The sequence below is a fragment of the Chionomys nivalis genome, chromosome 5 (assembly GCF_950005125.1).
Source record: "Chionomys nivalis chromosome 5, mChiNiv1.1, whole genome shotgun sequence".
NCBI classification, from domain to species: Eukaryota; Metazoa; Chordata; class Mammalia; order Rodentia; family Cricetidae; genus Chionomys; species Chionomys nivalis.
The window spans coordinates 95,274,341-95,294,691 of record NC_080090.1 but is presented as its reverse complement, the minus strand read 5'-3'; the positions used below and the strand labels follow the sequence as shown (position 1 = coordinate 95,294,691).

General features: G+C 41.3%; 1 protein-coding gene across 1 annotated transcript in view; it reads right to left on the bottom strand.

Moving 5' to 3' along the window:
• Dpp10 (dipeptidyl peptidase like 10) overlaps positions 1 to 18,169 on the bottom strand; it is a 742,401-nt gene extending 724,232 nt beyond the window's left edge. Inside the window, exon 1 of the mRNA XM_057769460.1 lies at positions 18,038 to 18,169. Within this exon, the coding sequence (XP_057625443.1) occupies positions 18,038 to 18,109 (72 nt within the window). The 5' untranslated portion in view covers positions 18,110 to 18,169. The remainder of the gene's footprint in view (positions 1 to 18,037) is intronic.
• Positions 18,170 to 20,351: the final 2,182 nt, after the last annotated feature.

Below are 20,351 nucleotides of genomic sequence, written 5' to 3'. Positions count from 1 at the left end.
GAGCAAGATGACATCCCATTATGATTTGACTTGACCTTTTCTTTCCTTTGACATTTAGTGAAGTCAATTTTTTGTTTTGTTTTTGTAAGTCTATTGGCCATCAGAATCTCTTTCTTTGGGAAGTCTCTACCTTCCACTGTAGCCCATTTTTAATTGGATTATTTAGGGAAGTAGTTAATTATATTATCAGATTACTAATATTTTATTAATGTTCTGTATCTTAGGTGAGCAATTTTCAAATTGTTTTTTCTATTCTGTAACTTTAGTCCCAGGGGATCTATCTAATGCCCTCTCTGGGACAACCCAGCCATGACACACATGGTGTGCAGATGCACTGCAGATGGAACATTTACATACATAAAACAAGTTTTTAAAAAATCTCATCTTCTGAGTAGCACAAACTAGAAGTTGTGTGTTCAATAACTGCATGTGGATGGTGATGACCAGAATAGAATGTACAGACAGGGGACACATACTTATTGCTGTAGAATATATCTTTGTGCAGTATAGATATGCAATAACATTTCTCAGTATCCACTATGATAAGTTTCTCTGAGAAATTAAAAGGTATAATAAAAGGATGAGTTTTGATAATTTGATAAGTTTTTTTAAGCCCCAAATTCTTCCCTGAGCCCCTTTGGGTAGTGTAGGCAAATGATCATCAAAGTGTTTTTTAATGAAACAAACTCAGATATTTGGACAGTTGGCTGAGTTAATAAAGTGCATGCTGTATAGGCATGAAGACGTAAGTCTATATTCCCAAGCGCCTTTGTAAAAACTGGGCATGGCTGTGTATGTCCAATGCTGAAGGACAGAGACAGAGACAGGTGGATTCTGGGGGCTTGTTATCCAGACAGTCTAACTGAAGGAGTAAGCTTGAGTTTCTCTGAGAGACTCTGACTTAAAGAAAAAATAAAGTGGAGAAGTGATTGAGGAAGATGTTCTGTATCAATCTCTGGCATCTTCACACACATGTCAGTAAGCACACACACACACAAGCAACACAACAATGTTTATACAAGCAAGCAAATAGAGAGTCAGGGAAGGAAGATGCTTGTTTCCTGATACAGTCTTTTCTTTATAAATTCCCAACTTTTTTATTATTTGCTCTTGTCCTATACCTTACATTCATAACTCCCTCAATTTCTGGTGACTCTGAATATCAGTTTTTAGGTCAGAGTATGCCATGCTATCATCGGGAGATATGTAGGTACAACTGAGACATAGTGGTGAAGACCCTCTGCTTGACCTTAAATTAAAGGAACAAAAGAAAGCATAAGTGGATTCCAGATCTGAAGATAAATTAGAAGATTATACTGAGTTCTGGCAACTAAGGAAGTTTGTCATGAAGGAAGGAAGACTTATGTGTCTTAAATCACAACACGTGGGTGAGTTATCTCCCTCATCCTCAGAGCAGCTGTGAATGCAACTATATCCAGGTACAATAGCCCCATGCAATTTGATCTGAACTGAGGTTCAGGAGAATGGCTGTTCTCTCTGCTGTATGCAATTACCCTATCTCATCTTCTCGAGAGAAGCTATTTGAGATTAGCAAACTGTTCTTCTCTGTCCTTCAAAGACACCTGGACCAATTTGTTGGAAGGAAAGGACCAGCAGTATCGGATGACTGGCTGAGTTCCAGGACCTCAGTGTTTGTGAATCGAGTCTGACACTTGAAGCTCCATGGGACTTGTGGAGAGCTTTGATAAAATTGCTGAAGAAGCTGACTGGGACAGCAGATGTAGGTACACATTGCACCCTATTCTAAAGTTAGTTGCAAAAAAAAAAAAATCAAACAAAAAGACAAATGCAAAATAATTCCCTCCCCCCTCCAAAAAAAAAAAAAAAAAAAAAAAAAAGCATGTAAGGGTCTTTCCTTTCAGAACAGCCCAGAGAACTGGCTCGTACAACGGCTGTGCTAGGCGAAGAGACGGCTGGATGCTGGAAACTGGTTAATATATTGAAGAAGAGCTTTCATGTACTCACTATTTATTATTAACATAGACTCTGAGCTTGTAAATTTAGATGTTAATTACAGAAGACAGATGAGTTGCAGACTGGAGAGAGGGTTTCATCTGTAAAACACTTGTCTTGCAAGCATAAGGAACTGAGTTTGATTTCTGAAACCCACATAAAACACAGTGCATTGTGTCATGAAGTTGTAATCCCATCACCGGGGTTATAGAAACTAGAGAATCCCTAGAACTCGCTGGTCAGCTAATCTTGGCTGTCTGAAAATAATGTGGGGGAATCTCCTAAGATTAGGCACTATCTTTCACACATGTATGTGCACACCTGCACACACAGACCCACTCACATGTTGCTTTGTTTTGTCTTGCTTTGCCTTTCTTTCTTTCTTTCTTTCTTTCTTTCTTTCTTTCTTTCTTTCTTTCTTTCTTTCTTTCTCTTTTGGCTGTTTTCAATTCTGTGTGTATATGTATGTGCATGAATATATATGTATGTATGAGCATTTAATGAATGTATGTATGGATGTAGAGGTATGGATTCAACCACACCTGTCATCCCTCAGATGCTGCAAGCCTTGATTTTTTGAGACAGGGTCTATCAGTGACCTGAAATTTGCTAGAAAGGCTAGGGTGGTCAGCCAGAGAGCCACAGATATCCATTAGTTTTTACCTTCCCAGTGTTGAGATTAAAAGCAGTTGCCACAACATAATGCTTTTTTTCCCCTAAAACAGGTTGTTCTGGATATTGAAATCACATCCTCATATTTGTGAGGCAAACACTTTACCAACCAAGTCATCCTTTGCCACGCATGGGTAAATACCTTCTTCATGTCTGAACTCACACTCATTTTCCTTGTCTCGGCTACTTGAGAGGTGAGAATGTCCATAAACCGAAGCTTCCATCAATCATGACAAAACTGATCTTGTTCCTCCCAGATAAAATCTATACATAAAATTTAATCATATTAACCTAATCTTCAGAAAATAAATACAATTAATTAAAACATTTTAGCTAACCCATAACCTTCCCACTTTAATGCTCAGTGGTTTTTTTTTTTTTTTTGATAACATCAGAGACAACAAGATATAATTTCTATAGGACTGATAATGAAAGTGTTCTCCCTCTACCAACTTCTCCCCTGGGAGACGGGAACTCTGGTATCTAATACACCAAACCCATCAATTGTTGTGCTTATATAGGTGTTATTGTCTGTGTTTTTTCAGTCAACTAGGTGACAATCACATGATCAATGCCAAGAGTTTTTTTAAAAGGTGTAAGTATAGGTTAGATAGATGGCACAGTGAGTTCTCAGTACCACACTAGGCAGTTCATGCCCACCTATAGTCCAGCTCCAGGGGATCTGATACTCCCTCTGGCCTCACTGGATGCTTGCACCCTCGTGTAAATACCCATACACAGACACACACACACACACTTGCAAATAAATAAAAATGAAATAACTCTTTTTTAAAAGATAAGCATTATTTAAAGGGAGAGATTATTCAAATAATAATCCCTTCTTAAAACTCTTAAGGAGAGAAATAGGAACTCACAGTCTCTGTTAATAGTAATTAACATATGTAGATGTCATACTGGCCATATGTTTCTTCCAAAGTCCAGGTCATTTAATATTTCCTTGCCTTAAACACACCCACATGAAGGATTATTATTCTTTAAAAATTGGCTGCAGGGAAGTCAGCAGATGGCAATGCATTGTTATGGTACCTGCTTAATTTTGCAGCCCCTGTATTACCGCTGGGTGTGCATGACCTCTCTGAAATGCCCGTTCCCTGTTACACAGAGCTACTCATTCTGAGGTTTATATAACAATTCTGGGCTTGTTAGTCATACAACTCCAAACCAGCAATTTTCCATATGATGCATTTGCCCGGGTTTTGTCTTAACTCAAAATTGCCCTGAGTGACCCATAAGCAACTTGAAAGTGACATTTCCGAGCCCAGGCATCTAATCCTAGATTGTATTTACCTATTTCCAAATATTTGCACCATCTGTGATTCCATATTGGTTTTTTTGGCTTCACTGTTACAGCCCAAGGACTGTAGTTCTGGGAAGGAATGAAACAACACTTCGAATACAGAATGTATGATAAGCAGGAGATGGAATTTATCCATGAGATGAGGAGAGGAAATAACACACTCAGGAGGGTTGATGCATATGCATTTTGCCACCTTCAACGCCCAGATCTGTTGACTTCTTGGCACTGATAAGGAATATATAAACAAAGGCTACATATTCCCTTAACCAACTCCCAGTGCATGTTTGCTCTGGAGCTCGTAATCTTCATATCAATAAGATAGGAGCTCAGGATTAAAGATGACCTTCAGTTTCTGAGTTAATCAAATAAATGGAGAGAGGTTCTTTAAAACCAGGTCCCCGTGTTTGGGAACCTAGGCATTCAGCATAATTTGATTTTTCATCACCCTGCAGAGATCTAGTCAAGCAGAACAACACATTAGGAATCAAATGATAAATACTGCATCTGTCAGTCCTTCCCAGGTGAAAAGCCCCTCTATAGTCTACCCTCCCAACAATTCTATGGAGACAACACCATTTCACTTCCAGAGGCAATATAAATTCAGGGAGAGGCTGAGTAAAATAAACTTAATCTAGAAAGTCAAAGTTCTGGAGATTAAATGAATAGGCTTCCCCAGTTGTTTCCACCAAAAGAAATTATGCATGTCCCAGAAATTCTTTATATAGATTGATTTATTCAGCATATAAACATTTCTCAGCCGGGCGGTGGTGGCGCACGTCTTTAATCCCAGCACTAGGGAGGCTGAGGCAGGCGGATCTCTGGGAGTTCGAGGCCAGCCTGGTCTACAAGAGCTAGTTCCGGGACAGGCACCAAAGCTACAGAGAAACCCTGTCTCGAAAAACCAAAGAAAAAAAAAAAAAAAAACAAAAAAACAAAACAAAACAAAACAAAACAAAAACCATTTCTCATTCCTGGTATTAGAACTTGGTTCCCTGACAACTCTGTTTAAAAATAAAAATAATCACAGTTTCTGCAATGAAATCATACCCACTAAGAAGCCCAGCTATTCAAGGTTGTATGTGCATGTACATCTATTTATGTGTGTATACATGTGTGTCTGGTTCTAATGCCTGTGTATGTGTGTGTGTACATCTGCTCATGTCTGTGCCCCATAAATGGCTTAGGAAAACCCTGAAACATACCAGTATTCAGAGTTCTAAAGAGTTGCAGTTCTAAAGGCAAGTGTCTAACATGATTGCCATGCAAGTTTGGGCATCTGAGTTCGGAGTCCAAGAACCATGTTTAAACACCAGATGCAGTAGTGCATTTGTAAGCCCTCTGCTCCTACAGTGGATGAAAGGCAGAGACAGAAGCCTAAGAAGAACAATGTGCCAAGTAGCCTGGTGAATGCAACATCAAACAATAAGAACTTGTGTCTCAAACACAGTGGAGGCAAGGACCAACACTTGAAGATGTCCTCTGACCTCCACACCCACCTGTGGGCCGTGTGAACCTTCAGTCTCACACACAAGTATGCACATATTCCATACATATAAGAATATTTTATGAAGAGGCCGAGTGTGGTGATCTGTGGATTCTGACACAAGACAGGAAGCCTAAGAAAGATCACTTCTTTGTAAATAGAGGGGGCACCATCATTTCTTGGAATGGTGGGTGTCACAGTGTCACAGTAGACTTTCATAATGTCATTATGGTTGGGAATCAACTTCTTGTCATAATACTATAGATGACACAAATATGCTCTTCTACAAAGGGTTGTAGCTCATGATCAAAAGACTAAGGACACTATCTTAGACTTAATCCATTGCAAAGGAAGACTCTGGAGATGCTGAGTTTTGCGTATGGACTTGAAACTTTTTGAATACATACACTGAATCATTAAAAGGTCACAATGTCATAATAACAAGTTTCACTCTGACATTTCATAAATACCTTTTCCATCTATTCACCTCCCATTATCTCTTTAGCAAACTGCCAGGTCCTCACACACACATCCATCTCATTATTATGAAAATTTGCTTCCTTTGTTGATAAATGGTATGGTAACGCGGTAGTGCACCAGGTCAAATTACTGAGCCTGAGAGATGTCTCATCTCATCAGCCAAGCACATTTGCTGCTCTTTCAGAAGACCAGAATTTGGTTCCCAGCACCCACAGTGGGCAGCTCACAGCCACCTATAACTCCACCTCCAGGAAGACCTGACAACTTCTGATGTCCTCCATGGTGCTGCAGTAACATGCACATAACTACACACAAATAGACATAATTAAAGTAAAATGACAAAAATAAATCTTCAAAATACATTTCTTTATCATTTATTTTTATATAAAAGGTCACACTTATGTCAAGAGCTAAGGAACTTGAAAGTGGCATTCTGACACCATCCAGGTAAACACTCAGCTCTCACACAAGGAGACATCCAGGACCAAACACAGCTTCTAACGCTATAAACAAATGCGTGATTTGAGACAGTCGGCTCACTTCTGGGTCGTTAGTAATTTAATAAGTAGTTGTTTTAGGCTGAGGTAACAGAAGTGTTCCTCAGACTATAGACATTGCTGCTGATGCTTGGGCTGGTTCCGAGGAGGAGTTTGGGGAGGCGAGACTGGCAATGACATCAAGATTCATTCTTTATGCCAGGAGATCCAGTTTGGCAGAAATAAATTTTAGAAACTTAAGAAAAGAGAAGAAAGTTTACTTAAGTTTAGAGATGACACATATAAAAGAGGAGAAAAAATTAGAAATACATCATTTTGAGAATCCTAGATACGTCCCAACAGGTAAGCACTTGCTGCAAGTACATGAGGACTTAAGTTTGAATTCCAAACATCTATTTTAAAAGCTAGGCTTAATTGTACCTACTTCTGTCACCTCAGTGCTGAAGGAGGGAGACATGGCTACTAGCCTTACTATAGGTTGTGTGAGTCCTGTATCAAGGAAATAAGCAGAGTGCTGCATATACATACATACATACACACACACACACACACCCTCCTATGGTTCATCTATACTAGAACGTGCATTATAAACATATATGTGCATGCACGTGCACATACCCCATACACATCCTCCTATGGTTCCCTTACACTAGAACATGCCCCCCTACACAATACATTGTGTACAATAAATATAGTTCTGATGTTCTGATTCTGTGAGGGATTGGATGGAACTCCTCACCACCACAGGAAGCACTAAGTTGGGTCCCTGAAACTCAGAGTAACCAAAGTGAATCACTTCCATCCCTACACCGTGTTGGAATCATACATTTTATCGGTTCTCCCAAGATTATCCTCGAGAAACTGACATTGAGACTAGCAAGACCGCTCAGTTGATAAAGGTGCTAGCTGCCACTCCTAACCACCCCCTTGTGGTGGGAAGAGAGAACAACCCACAGGGTATCCTCTGACCACTGCACATGCGCATTGACACATAAATGACCGCACTCAAACAAATAAACAGACAGGTCCAAATATCTTAATAGAAGCATAGTTCTGCATAGTTCAAATAAATGAATAGTTCTTAATCTCAGTGCTTTGCTTTCACCTCTGGTGGGTTGGGAGTTATCACTTCCTACCCATTGCTAACAGATTTTGAGATTTCTCTGTCTTCATCTCCTTATTTTGTCTTACTTTGTCAAATAACTTTGACTTTTTTTCACTATCTTTGACATCGTTTTTAATTTCTCTCATCTAAATTTCCATTTATCTATTCTTCTGTGTACATTACTATGCTCTAATGCTATTATTTCTAAATTAATTTTAAGGTCTACTGAATTAATTTGCAGTATTTTTTAAACAATTTTTTCTGTGGGTAAGACATGACATCTTCACAAAATGTCATTACATAATAAAATATATTTAAACATCTAAGGACAGCCAAAAGAAGTAGCATACCATAATTCCTCGGATCAAAAAAGAGGAAGAACCCCGTTGTGGAAGCTGGACAGAGGCTAATAAGATGGTTCAGTGGGTAATCATGCTTGCCACTAAGATTGATGACTTTAATTTGGTCCCTGGAATCCATATTGTACAAGACAAAATAGATTCCTGAAAATTGTCCTCTGACCTCCATGTGTATGTCATTGTGTGTGTGTTTGTCTGTGTATGTGTCTCTGTGTGTGTTTGTCTGTGTGTGTGTTTGTGTGTGTGTGTCTGTCTGTCCGTGTCTGCGTGTGTGTGTTTAGGTGTGAGAGGGGAGGGAAGAGAAGTTCTCCAGCTACCACCAAAGCTGGGACCCAGCGAAATTTAAGACTTCTGAGGAAGGCAGAGAGTTTTCTTTAACAAGTTTTCTTTAACCTCATAGGTTGGGCACACTGCAACATAAGCTCCACTGAACATGTGACTAGGTTGATTATTAAAAAGCAAAGAAAAGATGACATACAAAGTCAGAGTGGGTAGGGGGGTCTGGAAGGGTTCTGGGGAAAGGTGAGGCGGAATATGATCAAAATTCATTGTATACATACCAAACTGGAGAACAACCTGTGCAATTTGAGAACCTGCCTCAGAGGAACAGTATTAAAAAAAAATTACTTTTTCAGTCCAGTTTGAATGTAGTCTTTCTTATCAATTTTCCACTGTTTAAGTGAGAAAAGGTATTTGGTAAATTTGTAATATTTTTAGTTAAAAAAGGTATTTAGGAAACGCACATACACACAGAGACACGCACACCAACACAAGGGGATGGAGAGATTGCTCAGTGATTAAGGACCCAAATTCCAAGCACCCATATGCAAGGGTTCAGACATGCTCTTCTTCCCTCCTCAGGCACTGTGCATATAGGAATATACCCACATACACCTATACGTATTAGAGTTAAAGAAAAATGATGTAATTTTTCTAAATGTAAAATCTCAACATGATGCATTTTACAATGATCTCTGCCTTTGAAGAGTGGTTAATCGATGGATGAGCCTGAAAGTGTCACTCGGTTCCTTTTGCTGGATCCCTCAGGTTCCACTAGAAGACTTTCTTACCTCCCCATGCTCACAACATTAATGTAGCTTTCACCAGGTTCCCTGGTTCACTGTTTCTAAATAAACCACCAGGGAGCCTGCCGTTCTCATTCTCAATTATAACCCAACCTTGTCACACTGCTCTTTTCAAGGCAGACACCACCGAATGAAATAAAAAATCGAATGTTCATTTAGCTCTCAAAAAGGAGATGGGTATGAAGCTAATAAAAATGACTGTTTCCCTCACTTGTCTTCATTTGCTTTCTTGTAACCTCATGCATAGCTATTTGTTCTAACCTAAGAAAATCAATAGGTATGAGAAATTACAATGATATTAAAGTCAGATAGGATGGAGTTTGCCGGAAGAACATTTCCCAGTGTAGAGTCAGTTTTTATTATGAACTCAACTAACTTTTCTTTTTATGATTTAAAAAAAATTCTACGTGTGCAGGGGTTCCCCAAAGAATTCAGAGTCCTGATGCTGAAGTTATAAGAATTTGCAAGCTGTCTGCTGCTGCTGGGACTGTCAACTCTGCTCCTCTGATGAAACAATCAGCATTCTTCCCTTTGAACTTTTACTCCAGCTTGTTCACAAGCCATAAGGGCACTCTGTTCTGCTTTCTCCTCGCTCCTTTCCTTTCAAATCTGTACTGTGGTTTTAAGAGGGGCTGTGGATTGCACCATGAGTAGGAAGTGATGGCTTCAACCTGAAGTCTGTTTAAACACTGCTCTCAAACCTTCCTCTTGTCATCTCATCTCCCTGCCTCCAAATAACCAAATCTAAAAACCCATTTAGTGTTTTGCTTTTCTGTTTGTACAAAAGTGTTCCGTTCTTATCAGTTGAATAACATGTTACCTGAAGACTTGTTGGAAATATTAATATTTTTACTATTCCAGATAAACAATGGCATGGGAAGTATAAGGTCACTTTATTATGTAGAAGACATGATAAAAAGTACTTTGAATGATAATTCCTGAGAAGAATAATTCAAAATAAAAAATCACCAGTCTTTCATAAAGGTGGACTATTTGGAGTGGCAATAGATGTTAGATTTCCTACTGTATTAAAAGTTCTGAGACTTCAGGACAGCTCAATAGGAGATGAATATATGACAGATCTCTGTCTCAATGACCTTCTTTCCTCGAACCGTATTACTCGTCTCTGTTTGAACCTAGGACGGATAATCACTCCTTAGGTATGTGCGGCTTATTGTCTCTTAGGTATATAAATATACCTACCAGGGAGGAGGGAGGTGTATTTAAATGCCTTAGAGAGCACATGATTTCTACTTTAGAAAAAGAAGTGAACTCATCTGACTTTATGAGCCACCAGGTAAAGTACTTGCATGCCAGCATGAGGACCCCAGTCCAGGTCCCCAGTAGCCACATGATGAGTGTGATGTGCTGCATCTGTAGCAAGGCTAGACAAATTGCTCAATAGTTAAGAGCATTTGCCATTTCTGCAAAGGAATTAAGTTTAGCTCCCAACATTCATGGCCTCACCCAGTCACTTGTAACCCTAGCTTCAGAGCATCTGACCCCCTCTTCTGATCTCTGAAGATACTGCATTAACATGTACATACCCATACACAGATGAACACACACACACACTTTAAAATAATAAAATGAATCTTTAAAATAATTTGAAACATTACTGTGCTGTGGATAAAAATATAGTACACAGACTTGATTAACACCTTTAAAATATCATTCAGCAAAAAGGAAAGCACAAGGGAGTAATATCTTTAGAAGAATATCAGTATATGATGTGTTGTATATATGTGTTGCGCTGGAAGAATTTGGGGGAGAAATGTTTCTGACTATGCTTGCTAACCCTCCTGACACCAGTGTTGCCAGAGACATCCCCTGGGATATTGCAGACTTCCATACTATAACCTCTCAAAGGAGACTGAAACTCACCCCAAGGAATGTTTCTCTTAAAATAGTTCACTATACATTTTCCTTGTGTGTGTGGGTGTGTGGGTGTGTGTATGCCTCTTGACAATTACACACATATGTATAACACATTTTGATAATATTACCAAACTTTTTTCTTCCTCCAACAAGCATGCCTCCTCCCTTCTTGTCATCTTTATAAATGACCCACTGAGTCCACTCAGGGTTATCTATAACTCCATGAGTATGAGGCTATTTATTGGATCTTGGACAACAGACCAGTGATTACAACCACTGAAGAAAAATGACTCAGTCCTCTGGCACCTGATGTCTTCTTGGGGACAGAGAGTCACTTTTCTTTAGAAGGGCACCATTGATAGTTTTGCCATGCCAATGACCCTGCGGACGACCCAAAGGCTATGTACAAAAAAGGGGTTCTAATAGGAATTAATGGGTTCAGGAAATAAATGAATTCTAAAAATTACAAAATGAGGACATGGAGTCGGGAGGAAGGTGGTATGGGGTCTATGAGCAGAGTTGAAAGAGGGGAAGTGAAGGGTGGATATGATCAAATACAATGTGTGAATATATGAAAATTTCAAAGAATAAGTAGAAAGGAAGTGGACCCCCTTCTCCTTAGCAGCAGTTAATGGCCAGCAGTTCTTCAGTGAAGGATGGGTAGAACCTCGTGTGCCCCCCCCCTTATCCAGTGTAATATTGATGGTGCTCAATATTGTGCAGTTCCTCTGAAGACAGCAGTTTCAAGTTCTGGAGTACATAGCTGCATCCCAAGGATATAGTTCTATAAATCACATCACCTCCTCAAACATCTTTTTCTCAGACTGATTATCTAACTAAGTGAACTGCATTGGAAACTCTATGCAGCATATTTGATACCTAATTAAACTGTTAGGGAATTAACCTGTATTTATTTTCAGCTTGGTCTATTACAGGATGGTGTGGTTAAATGAGTTTTGATTGACTGGATTCTGAGATGCAACAGAAATACTTTGAAACCTGAATGCCTTGAAGTCATATGATACTTATACACACAGACTTATTGAAACTTAAAAATGTCCACTGAGAGTTTATGAAATATAATGTGTCTGTTAGAGGTGACTTATGATCCTCTTTTTATTATTTAGATTTTGATTGGGCTCTTATTCCCAGTGCACACATTAATGAGAATATTGACTATGAGACATGCATTCTTCAAAAGGCACTCTCCTTTTTCATATTATTTTATTTAATCAACGAGGGAAGCATGCAGAGTTCTAATAGTCTCCTTCATTCACAGGAGAAATGAAGAATCAAATCATCCTGTCTGTCCTGAGCTGCGTTTGTGTTGTTGTGATAAGACAGACTGACAGAAAGCAACTGCAGGAGGGAGTTTATTTTGCCTTATAATTGTAGGTTGGAATGCATCACTGCAGGGAAGTGAAGGAAACAGGAGTTTGAAGCAGGTAGGCACATCACATCATTCACAGTGAAGAACACAGAGAATGAATGCATGCAGGCCTAGTACTCAGCTGGCTTTCTCTACTCATATACAGTCTGAGCCTAAGACCAGGGGTTGACACCTCCCACTTTCAGGTGGGTCTTCCCACATCAGTGATGGACAGCAATGCAATTGCTGTAGATACTCTCGTAGGTCAAACAGGTCTGGGAAATCCTTCATTAAGACTCTCTTCCCAGGTGAATCTAGCTTGTGACAAGTTGAAAATTACTTGTAGATCCATACATAACTTTGAACTTAGGATTTCTAGCAAATATCACAGACAAAAGTTAGTAAATATTTATGGTTGGTGGTGCAAAATTCTCAGTTATAGTCATGATAATTAAAGTCTATATGCAACATGATACATGCTAAATACATGAAATAATCCTTTGCATACTAAGGCTTAAAATATTTTACAATAATAACTAACTCAAGATAGTGAATTTTAGAAATGGCTTCATTTTTCCCCCTCAGTTTGGAAGATATTTAGCTTAAACATTTTTTTTTCAGTGAAATAAGCATAAGATAATTTAGCATTAATATTTAACAACACAATTTCCTTTAATGTGTTTTTATATGATTTAATTTTTTAAATGTGTCATTTTCTTGTCCCTTGAAATAAATAAATAGATATAAATCCAGGTAAATCTCAGCAAGATGTTTTTATAGTATATTCTTAAATCAGTAGATAAAATGGCTTGTGTATAAAATATTTATGTTGTATATTTTATTAGTTTATGGTTGTATGTTTAAGTGAATAAAATAAGAAGTTAAGAGAGAGTAAAATGCCAAGTATGTTGGTCACAACTGTTACCTCAGCCCTGAGGAGGAAAGATCATAAGTAGGGGTCTTTCTTGATACACGAGGAGTTCAAGCTAACCCCGGGACACATAGCAAGACCTTATTTCTGAAGTCCCAAAAGTAGGGGGCTAAGGAGATGGTAAAGCAGTCAGTAAACTACTTGATGTCCAAGTGCGAGAACCCTAGTTGTGGTCCTCAGCCTACACATGAGATCCAGGAGCAGAAACTCTGGGAAAGAGAGGACAGGTGGATGTATTGGGCTTGGTATCCTGCTAATCTAGCTAACCAGTTCCAGTGGGTCAGTGAGATGTTCTGCCTTCAAATCCTATGGTGGAGAACAATAGAGGAAGATGCTGGACATTGACACCTTACACAAATAAAGGCACAAAGACACACATGCACACACACACACACACACCAAAGGAAAAAAAAAGGCAAAGGATAGAAACTTTATATCTATTCCAAATCATAGCAGGATCCTTATTCAACCATAATAATATTTTCTAACCAAATCATATGGAACTATCATTATAAATTACAAGGTATGTTTTACATTGGCTAGAAGAAAAGCAAAGTGTTCACTATATAGTTTATATGGGGCGTCACATGGGCTTGTTGTTGTGTTGTGTTTGCTTTGCAAGCTCTTACACTGCACCCAAGGCTGGCCTGGAGTTTTGATTGTCCTGTTTGGCTCCCAGCACTGTTTACAGACCTGCTTTCAAATAAGCTTTTCAGAATTATTTCCAAAGAGCTTCATGACACTACACTAAAAAGAATAATTTTTAGCTAAATTTTGACATGTTTATATGTGAGCAGAAGAAACATGGACAATGTTTTTACAACATTTTCGTTAGTTTACACTTCAATATTGTTAGCAATAGCTAGACAAAGCTGCAGTAAAAACAGTGAATGACAACTCCCTATCAAGTTGTTTTCAATTAGGTTACCTAACGGTCCAGAGTAGAATGCCTTTATTTGCCTAACTTTTTTCATACATAACCAACGTCATCATAACTTGGCCATGAGTTAGTTATCAGGAGACCTGCAGGTGTTAGTTGTGATAAAATTGGACTTCTACCAAAAGTGCAATTTTAAAAGAAAAATGCATGTCAATTTTTATCATCGGTGTCAAATAGATGCTTTAAAAAATACCATTGACTAATATTTCATAAAGTGAGATTGTTCTTTTGCTTTATTTGGGTCTTCTTGTTTTGTTTTTGTTTTGTCTTTTGGAGTTGAGAAGATAGTCAAGCATTTAGGTTATCTGTCCCCATTGGCGTCAGCAGAAGGGCGCCACCTGGTGGAATGAGAACAAATTCAAAACCTTGCCTTGCTCTTAAGAGATGAGAACTCTGTTCACAGACCTTGAGACCAGAAATGAGCGATAGAAACTTTCTAAAAGCTTCTTAATGTATTTATGATGGCTTATTCTATTTGTTTCATAGTATCTAGCTTATGTGAGGAATGCCTGGTTAGCTTTAACATCCCCAAAGGCAGCATTTACATATGTCCCTGATGCTTTAAAGAGATCTACATCAATTAACCTTTCAGTGCACATATGTGCAAAGTAAAGTTTGTGATCATCTTGCCTACTTCTCATAAAAACGTGTTGCTGTGATTGTGTAGTTAGGAGATGGGACTTCTGACTTAAATGAGCCAAGTTCTGTCACTTCCCCATTTCTGGATACAAATTGGCTTAAGTGCCTTAACTTTGCCGAGGGGACATTATATGTCAGCCCTAAAGTGAAAATAACAACAGACGGGACCCCAGCATGCTGCTTTGAGAGTTTAATAGGAAACTGCCTCTGATAAATATCTCCTGGTCAACCTAAGCACATCAGAGCACACACAGCAACCGCCTCTGAAGTGCTTGTTCTCAGATCACTGTGAGCTACAATTGGCCACCGCAGATCTTTCAATACATCAATAAAAAGTGAGGATCTAATCACGTGAAGTGGGAATGATGGTGTCTTTCCATGAGGAAGTACTTATTTTTGAACATTCTATAAATGTAGAGTATTATGTAAACAAAAATAGCTACTGTAAATGTTGTTATCAAATCTTTAAAAAATAGATGAATCAACAGTTATTTAAAAAGAGACATGATTAAAATAAATATATTAGCCATAATTCCAATTATTAAAAATGTGTTCAGACCCTGATTCTTTCTTGGAATAAGTTCCTCAGGGCTTCTGTGATAGAGGACAGCAGATGACAAGAGAAAGCAGAAAGGTCAAGCCCTTTACAGGTTCTGATAGCAGCCAGATTCCATGACCCCAGCCACTGCCGTTCCCTGGAAAGACTGTTCTTGCCAGTTCTAAATGAACATAGAAGTCAGATGCCACAGGACAAGGCATCTTTGAGGCTCATGAAAATCTCTATCACAGAAAGTGAAAGACCTTTTGGACAACATTCAACAATCTAAATCATTCAGAATCAATACACAGTAAGTGAGTGGCTGGAATGTGCCTCCTCTTTAGCCACTCAGAAGACTTTTGTAAAGGCCCACTTCAAGTTAAATTTACAAATTTTTATTTTGAAGTATCGTAGCAGCCAGCACAATAAATCTAGCATATCTAGTATTGTATGGAAGTTGTCTGATAATTGAAATTCAAAGCATAGTGACTGAAGCTGCTCAATTCTTTGTGGGCTTCAGACTCTAACTTAAGTATTCACAGCAATCACCCACATTATATGGCCATCATTTCAGATATTAATCTTTAGACAAAAGAAATGCTAGCTATAGGGATTCCCCAGGAGTTTGTGAAAGTATCCCATGAGGCTCCTGTAACAGTTATATCAATCTGACCTTGCATTTACAAAATCAGCCTCCTCTAATGCACGTATAGAATGCATACCGCTGACACTTAAGAACCATGTGCAGCCACAAAATGTCTTAAAAGCAGCCAATTAGAACAAGAGATCTGTAGATGGCCACTCTCTGAACATCTGGAACAGCCACTACAAATATACATGCTGAGAAATAAATGGAATCAAGTTTGAAGCTCTTTCCCCACGTGAATAGTAAGCATCATATTAATCTAACAAAGGAATTTACCATGCATATATACAATGTACTTCTGTATATCTGCCTTGCCTCCTGCAACCCACCCCCGCCCTTACAGAAGCAGTCTGCAGCTCCTCGAGTTACCAGCTGGTGTCACAGGTTAGTGAGCAAAAATTTCATGTGGGGACTCTCTTGACTAATTCTTTTTCTCAGTCCATCATTCCAGGAGCAGTAAAGAGTTCAAGGTTTGTTGGTGAAATCTAAGGAAATCAGCCTGAAAGGGGAATGTCACATCTGTTCTCCTCTCGTAAAATATTTTTTTTAACAAGCCTAATAACCGGTCTCTACATGGTGATGTGTGCTGATGGGGGAGGGTATCAGAGGAGAGGTCTAAGAGGGGAACATTACAGAGGAATGCTTTAATCTTTGCATTCTTATCTAAGAGCAAAGGTACTGGGCAGTTGAAGGCAAACAACAACAAAAACCACCTCATAAATCTAGAACATTACTCTGTAAACAGAGAAAGAAAGGTCTGTAAACCTCTGAAAAATTTCCACCACCTGTGTGAAACACATGTATGGGAAATGGAAAGGGGAGAGAAAGATAGGAAAGAAACCATAAGCCAGGAGAGATGACCAGGACTAGAATATTAGTGACAGCATCCCTGGTATCCCTTCCTGTGCCTCAGCATCGCCTGAGCAATTTGGACAGTTCCTCCAAGGCGGATTCAGAGGACCAAGAGCTGAATAGCTGGAGTTTAGTTGCCTTACTCTGTCCCAGGCCCGGTTACCCCCCACTTCTAACCATGAGCTGAGAATGTCTCTGAGGTGAATGCCTCTAGCAGCCTTCAACTGAAAATGCACTCTTGGGGCAGAGAGCTCTTGGTGCTCCACCTCTGTGCTGAGCTCCTCCAGCTCAATCACATTGTGCTGACCAAGTACCGGCTTCCTTATTCCAGTTGGAATTGATGTAAACGTGACCGCGTCTATAGCAAGCTCTTCACAGCTTCCCTCCTCCTCGATGGAGCATCGTCATGCTCCTGACCCCTCCAACTTTAGGAAAAAGCGTGACCTAACTCTCAAATCTCCCCAAAACCAGACACAGAGGAGACAGAATTTCTCCATAACATTAGGCTACAGACGCTCTAAAGACCCAAACAACAATAACCAAAAATGGGGTGACAAGTACCGAAGGACGCAAAAGGGACAGGATCAGCCAAAACAGGGTCCTTTAGCTCTGCAGACGAAACACATCTAGACCCAACAAAGCAGTAAAATCAGTGTCTTTCTTGCCCCCCTCAATGATAAATGCCGTTCTACTCCCCCATGTTCAGTTCTACTGGGCAGACTAGAAACGCCGAGTCCTTCCTCTTCTCCCACCTAGCTTTTCCATCTTGGTCTTCTCAAAAGAAAATAGAAGGGAAACTCTGGTAGCTTAAAGGTCGTTTGCCTACTTCAGTATCTCTGGCTAGCGCGCGTCCGAGCCACAGTGAGACAGGGCTGGACCTGTGTAAGTGACTGTCTCCAGGATCGCGCTAGAACCATCCAAAACGCTTTCATGAGAAGTCAAGACTCCTCACGGCTAAGACCAGATTATCTCTCCCTCCCTTGACGACTCCCCCCACCCCCCGGGATCCCTGGGGGCATCTCCAGCATTTACCTCTCTGCCCCCTTCCCCGCGGCTCTCCACCTTGCCCATCCCGTCGCCCAACCCCAGAGCGCACTAGGATGCTCTAAGTTCCTGCTGGGTCCATGAATGAGGCGAACAGAGCCTGAGAGTGGGGTGGGAGGTGGGGGTATGAGAAGAGGCAAGCGTGGGAGCCGATTGAGGGACAAGGAGGAATGGCTAAGTGGAGCCACCCCTCCTGGGAGGGATAGTCCCTAGAGGCCAACTCTCACCTGGTCAGCCGGCTGAGCCTGGCTTGCCCTGGCCCCTGGAGTGGGTTGCTGCTCCTGCTTCATGGCTGTCATCCCCTGGCCGCCCGCGTCGGAGCTCGCACTTCCTCGCGGGCACTTCGCACTCGGGGACCGTCACTTGGCAAGCGAACGCATGTCACAGACGCCCCGTCGCTCTCGGAATTGTCGGAAGAGAAGAGCGGCAGCAGCGATGGGGTGGGGGAAGGGAGCGCCAGGGAGGGGACTGAGAGCGGCAGCAGAGCCAAGCAGGCTCCCCTCTTTTGCAGGATTCCTCTTTTTGGCTACCGCAGATCCTCGGGCTCCCCACTGTCCCCGCCCCCCACCACCACCCGAAAATGCAGACACCAGACGCGACCAAGTGGCAAGTTAGTGGAGCGGCGGGCGGCTGGCTGCCAGCACCTGATCGCGCCGGAGCGGTGGTTTGCAACGGCGAAGGAGCCAGGCTTTCATTCTACCGCAGTCCGCCACCCGTGCACCCGCACCGCCGCCGGCCCTCGGGGGCTCCCCGCGCGGTGCTCAGTGCGTCAGGTGCAGAAGCAGCAGCAGCAGTAGCAGCAGCAGCAGCAGCAGCCAGGCTCTGCGCTCTAGCATCTCCCGAGCAACTGTAGAGCGCGCGGGAGAGACAACCCCGCACAAGCTCCACACTCGTTTAGCCCAGGCCGCCGGGCTCTGCGGGCTCCCCCTGTCCTCCACCCCCCCCCACCCCAGGCGGGCTCCCGATAAAACCCGGAGAAGCGGAGTGTGAGCCTGTGCAAAAACCCTCCGTGGCTCCAGAGCGGCCACTAGGCATGCTCCAGCACTTTGAGAAAGCAGGGGTAGCGGGAGATCCCCGCCTGGAGCCCCACTGGGCGTGTGCAACACCTGTCTGCACTGGAGACATTTGTCCCACATGGTGACCTGCCGCTGTGTGACTGCTGACTAAAAGCAATAGAAAGGCTTTAACCTCCAGCCTGGATTCCCCAGATGGCTGCCTGGGTAACGCAATGGAATCCCTAAAGGTTTGTGAAAAATGACATTAACCACACATGATTCTTCTCTCCACATCTTTTTCCCCCGGATTCATTTAAAAAAAAAAAAAAAATCTCTTCACATTTTAAGCCCTTCCTAGTCATACCAGCCATTCCCATTACAAATACGTTTCGCTGAGTCTACCTTGAGCCAAACATAACATGGGGGGGGGGGCGGGGGTGAGGGGGACGAGCAACAAGGAAGACTTTAAGGTGGCAGTCCTCTCCATTTGCCCTCCACCTCTGCGCAGGAGCTTAAGCTACGGCGTGAAGACTGGGACCTGGAGCAGCGATACAAATCAGAAAGTCAGCCTAGTTTGGAAGTGGAGCACTTTAGGCTATAATTATCAAAGGTCACTAATTTCACCCACGTGCACCTGCAGGTGGCTCTGTCCGAGGTGCTCAGAGGAATATGCTTTGGGTAAATGGAACACAAGCAGTGTCCTAGTATTTCTGGGTCCACTGAGGATTGCTCCTCAGTGGGAAGGCAAGAGAGAGGCAAATACGCAGGCGTTGGCTCTTCTTCCACCGAGTGAGTTCTGGGGACTGAACCCTGGTGATCACGGTTTGCAGCATCGTCCAGCAGAACAGAACCGAGACCATGAAGGGTGCTATAGCACAGCTGTGAGGGGGTGTCTTTAACTATGGGCTGACTCCCCTCCTGTGCCTGGTATTCAGACCATCAAGTCTCCTCTTGTCAGCTGTCGGTCTTGTTAATTGTGTTTCTACAAAAATTATGTTTACCCCCAAGCAGTCATAATAACGAATCAGCTGACGAGAAGCCTTTACTTTTTGAACATCTGTGATCCCCGGCTCCTTGTGAATGTTTTATTTGCTCTGTTCCAGTAGAAATAACTTTTTGATGGGAATAATTTTACTTGTTGTAAAAGTATAAAGCATATATAAAGGTGAAATACAAGAAAATCTGCCATAAATCTGGCAACCCAGGTATTTTTCCCCTCCTGTATCATTTGAGTGTTTGGGGAGAGAACATGCATTATTCAGAAAGTGTTCCCATCTTTACATTCCTCTCTTCTCTTCATTACTGGAGTGGACGGGTTATCTCAAGCGTTTCCATTTGGGACAATTTGCTCACCGTGAGGGAACTTACTTTATGACAGATTTCTTTCACACAGGCAAGTACACGGTAGGAATAGCAGCCTCCGTTTAGGATCACTTATTGGATTGAAGTCTGTGGCTGGCCTCGCATCCATTCTCAGTATTCACTATAATTTACTTTGCTTACAAAACAAGACACAAATTGTTACATGCTTCGCTAACTGTGGTAC